General features: G+C 55.7%; 1 protein-coding gene across 2 annotated transcripts in view; it reads right to left on the bottom strand.

Annotated features, from left to right (window-relative positions):
- PODN (podocan) overlaps window positions 1-5956 on the bottom strand; it is an 18772-nt gene extending 12816 nt beyond the window's left edge. For both annotated transcript variants that reach the window (XM_006768331.2, XM_006768330.2), the window contains exons 1-3: window positions 2976-5956; window positions 1658-1751; window positions 363-427 (exon numbers count right to left, since the gene is read on the bottom strand). In XM_006768331.2, the coding sequence (XP_006768394.1) occupies window positions 363-427; window positions 1658-1751; window positions 2976-3287 (471 nt within the window). In that variant the 5' untranslated portion in view covers window positions 3288-5956. The remainder of the gene's footprint in view (window positions 1-362; window positions 428-1657; window positions 1752-2975) is intronic.
- Between the last annotated feature and the right edge of the window lie 1922 nt (window positions 5957-7878).

The following is a 7878-nucleotide window of genomic DNA, read 5'->3' as shown; positions in this document are numbered from 1 at the left end:
AGTTCCGGAGAGAAGGGCCAGGACAGAGCTCTGGGCACTCCAGATATATTGAGGCTGAATGTCTTTGTGCCTTTTCTCACGCTGTCCCTCTATTTCAGGATCCCTGCCTGACCCTTCATGGCCCTTTAAATGCTATCTCCTCCACAAAGCCCTGGAAGTGTACCAGCCCTGCTATCACCCCACCCCCTTGGCTTCTGTCTTTATTAACTGACCACTCTGACGTCCCCAGTTAAGGTGTGGGGTATGGGCCATGTCTGAGCAGCAACAGGGACCTGAAGAAGTCCTGGTGAAAGTTCCCTGAACTCAGCCTCTGACACCAGGGTGCGTGGGCAGCACACCTCCTCCCTGCTGAGGCCCCTCACCTTGTTATTGGCCAGGTACAGGTAATTGAGGTCGGTCAGATGCTCAAACGCCTCCTCGGGGAGCCCTTCAAAGGACAGGCATCAGTCAGAGCCCTGGATGAAGGAGACGCTACAGGGGAGCACACCAGCACCAGCCCCCAAGCCCACCCCACTTGCCAGGACTGGGAAGGGCGCGCCCCGAGGCCGGTGTGGCTCTGCTCTCATCCCAGCCAGTCCCAACAGGCCTTCCCAGCTCCTTGCCCACAGGGGCCCAAGCTCAGAGAAGCAGATGGGAAGTGTCTACTGAGGGATGAGCCACCGGGTGGGAATGGGTGCCCCCCCCGGAAGGTCAGGCCATGGGATGGAGGACCCAGACTAACATATTCCAAGTAAGGAAGGAGTGCTCCCTGGGGGCAGCCCCACAGGGTCAAAAGCAGGGCACGGCTTCAGCCTGGGAGCCTCCCCACCAACTGCCTGCCCCTGCCCCATGGAGTGTCAGGACTCCCCGTCACTGACTCCCCGTCACTGGGATCCCAGCCAGACTGGCCCTTCTCCAGTCCCGAGGCTCCCAGACCCTCAGATGCTGGGACTCACCCAATTATCTAACAAGAGGGAACAGTTACGTAAACTGTGCAGCATCCCTCCATGGAAGAGCTGCCGTGTAAAGATGACCACGGAGTTTTAGCAACAGGAGGAATGCTGCTGAGCTCACTGCTGAGTGAAACAAAGCACTTACCGTCGTCGTACTGCCTACACTCTACACTCAGCCAGGCGTGAGAAAATGCAAAGGAAAGAGACTGGACTGGATTGTGATGATGGTTGGGCAACTGGATAAATGACTAAGACTCATCAATTTGTACCTTTTAATTGGGTAAATCTTATGGTATACAAATTACACGTCAATAGAGCAGCTTTTTAAAAATGGAAAGAAGTATAGCAAAATGTCATTAGGGATGAACTCCAAGTGGCAGAACTGACTGGGGTTTTTTGTTTTCTATTTTATTTTCTTTATTTCCAAAATTTCCATTATAATAAAAATTATTTTCATCAGCAGCAAAAGAATCACTTCTTAAAACTTGAGGACTGTACAACTCTTTGATTCTAAAGTCCTTCTGTGACCCGAAGAGTCCACCACAAAGGTCTTTGAATCCTCTCCCGAGTCCACTCCCAGGTCCCAGACCCTCAGGGGTAGCTTTTAGGCAACATCTGGGACCCACTGCCGCCCAGCCCAGACCTGCTCTTTCCCACACCCGGGGTCCTCAGGGTGGGGCTCTCCCCTGCCTGGTGCCCTGCCCCGGCTCTGGGTGACCCCTCACCTCGGGACGTCAGGCGGTTGTTCTGAAGGTTCAGAGTCTCCAGGCGATGCAGCCGGGAGAGCTCCTCCGGGTAGATCTTCTCCAGCTGGTTGTTCTGGGGGTCAGGGGTGGGAGTGGTGAGGAGGCAGCACGGGGGGGGGCGGGCCCAACCCATCCTCAGCCCCTCTCTCTGTTGGGCACTTCTCTGGGGATTCTCCCCCACAGAAGACAGGCTCTGGGTGCTGTCTCTGGCTCTGATTGCAAGAGGCACAGCAGGGACCACAGCAAACATGGGGGTCCCACATTCTAGGAGACCACACATGGGTGTCCACGGGAGTTCAGACTTGTCCCACTGGGTGACAGCCCATTCTCCCACAGGCCCACTTTTGGTTCCCTTTCTGGGCTGCGTTCCCCACTCCCCTGGCAGCACTTTAAAACCTGGGGGTGGTACCATCTCCTCCAGAAGCCTTCCCGGTTTGGATTGGGAGTTAGAGTAGGAGCTGCTCTGGGCTCACACGAGTCCTTCTATCTCCTTCTAGCATCCTCTCTACTTGTTTCGTTTACTGCCTCCCCCACACCTGGTAGGGCCTCGGGCAGGGTACATCCGAGATCTCCCTATGTGCCCAGCACCCACACAGGACCAGAGGTGGAGAGCAGGTTTCCAGGAGACATTGTATGAATGGAGGAGTGCGTGAATGAGCCGAAAATAAGTGTGTCATCAGCTTGTCCCTTTCCCTCCCACCTCTGCCAGCCCAGGCCCACAGGGCTGTGTGGTGAGCGGGCCACTTTCCCTCACTGGACCTGATCTCCTCTGGAAATGGATGTACAGCCCCTTCCTCCCCCAGGGGTACCGGGCAGCACAGGGTGATGGGGTGCCCCAGCACTCCCAGTCCCCATCGGGAACTCCTTATCCCACTTCCTAGACCTCAGCTGGAGAGAACACTCTGTCCTCTGAGCCGCCAGAGCCCTCTATCAGGGTCCACTTTGCTCTTGTTTTCCTGGCCTGCAAGGGTGTTTGAGGGTCAGCTGCTGGGCAGGTCTGCGTCCATTTTCAGACAAGGCCTGACTCTATGTATGGGCCTCAGCCAAGACTCCTCCCAGAGAAACAAAGCAGGTTATGTCATGTGCTCGGTGACCCAGACAATGATCAGAGGGGGGACACCTCAACGTGGAGCTAGATCCTCGTGTCTGACCTGCTCTAGCACCCCAGGTCTGGGGGTGGGGAGCCAGGAGCACTGGGGGTTCTGGACAAGCAGGGAGCGTGAGTGTGGGGGTTCTGGGATAGGAGCCGTGAGTGTGGGGCAGCCGCTGGCGACAATTGGCACAGTGCCCATCTCACCTGCAGGGACAGGTGGTTGATATGCTCAGGCAGGTCCCCTGGGAACTCGCGCAGGTCGATGCCGCCACAGTCCACAACACCCTCCTGGGAGCAGGCACAATCTCGGGGGCAGTTGATGGTGGCTGGGCCAGGCCCCGGCTCCTCAGGCCTCAGGACCAGCACTGGCTCCTCCTCCACAAATTCGTTCTCTTCAGGGCTCAGGTTGTGGGCGCCGTTTCGGCCAAACACAGGGGCCCTCACCGCGAGCACCAGTCCTAGCTGCAGCTGTGGCGGCAACAGCAGCAGGAGCAGCAGCGCCCTGCTCCGGGCCATGGTGCCTGCAGGAGGGGCTGAGTCAGACCCACCTGGGAACCAGGGTTGACTTCACCTGTCAGGTACAGTAGGCACAGGGCTAGGGCCACAAACGTCCTCATGGGGCCCTTGGGGCCCGAGGCAGAGCCCACTCTGGATCCTGTCCTCAGCACGCATCTGATCTGGTGACTGCTGTTCCCACCCTCATCCCCCAAACCCCCCGTCAGGGCTGCCCTCGGGAGGGGTGGGGCTGAAGTGAAGGTCTGCCAAACCTCCCACAGCCCTCACCAGGCCTGGCCCAAAAGAATCTGCACCCTCCTCTACAGAAGGCCCAGGAAGCACTGTGCTGTGCAGGGCTTGGCCTGGGCTTTGCTGAGCTCTCCAACAGGCAGTGCTGGGAGGCCTGTCCTCCTGCAGCTGCCACAGGCCCTGGTGGGCCCGACCAGCAGGTGCCTCTCCGCTCTTCAGCTGGCCGTTCTAGGATCCTCAGATCTTGGCCTTGCCAGTCTGCCAACTCTCTACCCACCTGCCCCAAGAATACACATCTATTTAGTAGCTCCTGCCTCCAGGCCTTGTTCCTTTTTCCTGGAATGCCCTCCCCTCTCTTGTGCAATCAGCAAGCTCTCCAAGAACCAATTCCAGCACCGTGTCCCCTGGGAAGACTCTGAAATGCCCCAAGGCTCTCCATTACTGTGTCCTCCCCGCCCCCTTGGCATGAATTGGGTTGGGTTATAAATACATAATGGTGTCTTTCTCCCACAACAGGGTGAGTCTGGGTGGAAACCCAGGCAGCTGGGCGCAGAGTAAGCATCAGTGACTGGAGCTGCTGCCGCCTCTGGAACCTCCCAAGTCCCATTCCTGGTGTTGGACCCTCAGCTGCCCTCAGCAGGGCCTGCTGTGCTCACAGGACCACTACCACCTGCAGGAGACGACTCCCAGCATGGTCCCCTGGGGCAGCAGGGAGGGCACCTAGAGGATAGCTTCAAGCCATTGAGGAAGATGCTGGTTCCATTGTCCCAACAGCCCATGGGCGGGGCTGGCCCCAGGAGTCCTCTCACTCAGAAAACCTCTCTGGGGCGGGTGATCAGTTGTGAGGGGTGGTAGCTCCTGTACACTGATGGTGGAGTCCCACCCACCCTAGTTCAAGTCACCGTCCTCCACTTAACAGCTCTGACCTCGCTGAACCTCAGCTTCCTCGTCTTACAGTTAATCCACGTGAACTCACAGCTTCTGCGAGGAGTCCCTAAGTAACAGCCGCAAAGCACCTGGCATCTCTCAGGTGCTGTGCTGCTCTCCTCTGCAGCGAATACAAACACAGGTCTGCGGCAAGTATCTGGGCCTGGGCTACTGCTCCTCAGTCTGAGCCCTTAGTAGGGTCTGGCGAGATGATGGGCCTGGGAGGAAGCTTGATGAGGACACGGATGTCTGGTTACGAAGGTGGGCTCTGGAGCCAGACAGCCGGCTGCAAGCTCAGCCCCGGCTCTTACCAGCTGTGGGGCTGTGGGCGAGTGCTGTCACCCTCTAAACTCCAGCTCACTTACCTGTCCCCGAGCTGGTAACGGGATGTCCGAAGGGGAAGAGTGTGAGATTCAGTGGGATGAGCACACTGCACTCAGTAAGTGCTCAATAAATGTTAGCTCTTCCCACCATTAATATCTGATCTGTGGGCCTTGTTCGCGTATCAGCCACACCCTTGCCCACTCCAGAACCCCCTGCTTCTTACCCTTCCCTATTGTGCTTTGTGGTCCGGTTCTAGGCCCACTTCCTCCCAGGAGATTTGAAAGGCGTGAGGAGAGAAAAGAGGAGTGGCAATCAGGCTTGCTTGACCCTATAGGTCCCCAAGGCCTAAGCAGACTCGGGCCCCAGCCCTGGCCTGGCAGAGAACCAGGGAGCCCAGCACACCCAGAGTCCTAGGCTGCAGCCTGGCCCTATGCCCACCCTACCACGTACTTGCTGCCCCCGTCCCCTGACCAAATGGACAAGAGATCCTCAGCCAGTCTACAGACCGTCATTCCCTTGGCACAGTATAACCCCCAGCAAGCTCAACAGCCTTCAGTCCCTGGGTCCACCAGCATTAATCTGTCTGACTCTGCTCAGAACAGGACTCTGGGAGGGGGAGGGGAGCACAGGCTCAGGCCCCAAATTCAATCAGGGCAAAAGGCCAGGGCAAAGGAGTCCCTCCACGCATCCTGTGCACTCACGGACCAGCTATTTTTCTCCTTGGGTTTTGTGTCTGTATAGGTCTATAAACTGTATCTGTAAAAATACGTAATTCATGTTAACATTATGGGCCATATTGAAAATGTTATCATCACCGCTTTATAGATGAGGGAGCGGAGGCCCAGTGGGAGTGGCCAACGTAACACAGCTGTTAAATGGCAAAGCTGAGCTCCCAGCCCAGGTTTTAACCACGATGCGACGGTTAATGCAAAATACAGCTGGGCTCTGAGGACCAAGACACCCCACTCAGGGTCGGCTCTGCCCTTAAGAGGCTCACCCTTGCACTCATCCAATGTGGCTGCCACATGTGGCTACTGAGCTCTTCAAATGTGACTGGGTTACATTGAGAGGTGCTATATGTGTAAAATGTAGTGTACATGGGTTTCAAAGACATAGTACAAAAAATGTAAAATATCTTATTAATATTAATGGTCATAAAATAGCTCATTTACCTTTTTTCTTCCTTTTTTGTTTTTCCCCCCTCACCTGAGGATATTTTTAAATTTATTTTTAAAGAGAGAAGAAGGGAGAGAGAGACGTTGAGCTGTTGCCTCCCATACATGCCCTGATTGGGAATCAAATCCGAAACCTAGGTTTGGTCTCTGACTAGGAATCAAACCTGTGACTTTTGGTATATGGGATGATGCTCCAACCAACCCAGCCATCTGGCCAGGGCACTCATTTATTTTTTCATTGATGACATGATAATATTTTGGACCTACTGAGTTATTAAAATTAATTTTACCTGTTTCATTTTACTTTTTTACTGCGGCTTCTAGAAAATTGTACATTGCATATGTAGCTTGCATTTGTGGCTCACGCTATGTTTCTTTTAGACATTATGTGTAGATTGTGTGATGAAGGGAAGCTAAAGTCCATGGGAACCCAGAGGAGGCCTAACCCTGCCTGGGGCCAAGACGACTTCCCAGAAGAAGTGATGCCTCGTCGAGACATGAAGGAAGCGAGTATTAGATAAAAGGCAAAGGGTGATACAAGCAAGGGGGGCGCAGGCCCGGGGACAAGAGAGCCCAGGTTATGACCTCCAAAAAGCTCATCGTCTGGGAGAGGGCGGAGACTGGGCGTGATGCAAGTGGACAGTGGCCACGGTCCAGGTGAAGAAGGGACTTGAGAGCCGGATTAGGGAGAGTGGCCCGTATACTTGGGGAGAGGAGCGGTTGAAGAGGAGTGTGGTGTAGGCAGGCTTACGGACGGGCCGTGTGGAGCTTTCAGAGGCTGTGCAGTGGTGCAGGCAACAGCTGCTAAGCCTGATCTGGGCACCCAGGGAGGTGCTGGGCTGCAGGGACGGAGAGGGAGCTGGGTCTGAGGGAAAAGAACAGACAGTGCTTGAAGAGTGGTGACCCAAGTGCCACTCCTCCTCCTCCCGCTTGACCAGTCAGTCACCCTAGGACCTGGGAATCCTGGGCAACTCCAGCTCCACCACCCGGTTTGCTGTGTGGCCTTGGCTGCATCACGGACCCATCAGAGTCTCAGTTTTTGGTGCTGTTGTTCTAAGAATGTTAAGCAACCTAAGTCCCCAGGCCCCTCCTGGGTGCCCGGCCCTGTTGGAGCTGTGCGTGGAAGAAGAGAGAACAGACCCCTTGTCTGAGTGAAGAGTTCCCCTCACACCTCGGGAAACAGCTCACACCTTTGGGAACGCTCTGAGCTCCGTGTGGGCAATGGCAATGAACTCCTGAGGATGAACTGAAATGACATGCCCGGCTGGTGCTGGCACTCAGCAGCTGTGGCATCCACACCCGGGGTTATTGCTAGTGTACCTGGGACCCGCTGCCCCGCCACCCCAATTCTCAATGCTCTGAAGGGCTAAGTATGGGATTAAGGCAGGAAGAAGACAGAGGAGGAGGGTAGGTCCCCAAATCAGGAGACAGAGCCTCAACCCCCAGCACCACCTCCTCCTCCACTCCAATTCAGTAAAGACTCGCTGATCCACTGCTCTGCGCTGGGCCTCGAAAAGCTAGCTACAGCTCATCGACTCCCACAGAAATCCCAAGACTAAGAAACTGAGGTGCAAGGGGTGCCCATTGCTGCCGAACCCCAGCAGAGTCCTACTCGAACGCCCCTGATCTGGGAAGCTGCTCCTGCTCGCGTGGCTGGGTTAGGGAGTTCCACTCGGCTCCCACGGCACCCCTGGCCCACATGGAGCGGGTCTCAGGAAATGTTTGCTGAATAAAGAAATGAACTTGTGAAAGGCAGAGCTGGGAAAGGTCTGCAGCATTATCTGGTCTGATTCGCTCCGTTTACAGGCAAGACCGGGACTAGAATTGGTGTCTTCTGACTCCTGCCAAGAGCCTTGAGCTGGTCTTGACACCCGAGTACGAGTTTCCCAGGTGGAGAGGGGGGAAAGGCACTCGGGACAGGCGGAGGGGCTGCGCCA

This window comes from Myotis davidii, unplaced genomic scaffold (genome assembly GCF_000327345.1).
Source record: "Myotis davidii unplaced genomic scaffold, ASM32734v1 scaffold79, whole genome shotgun sequence".
In the NCBI taxonomy this organism is placed as follows: Eukaryota; Metazoa; Chordata; class Mammalia; order Chiroptera; family Vespertilionidae; genus Myotis; species Myotis davidii.
This window is presented reverse-complemented; position numbering and strand designations above follow the sequence as displayed.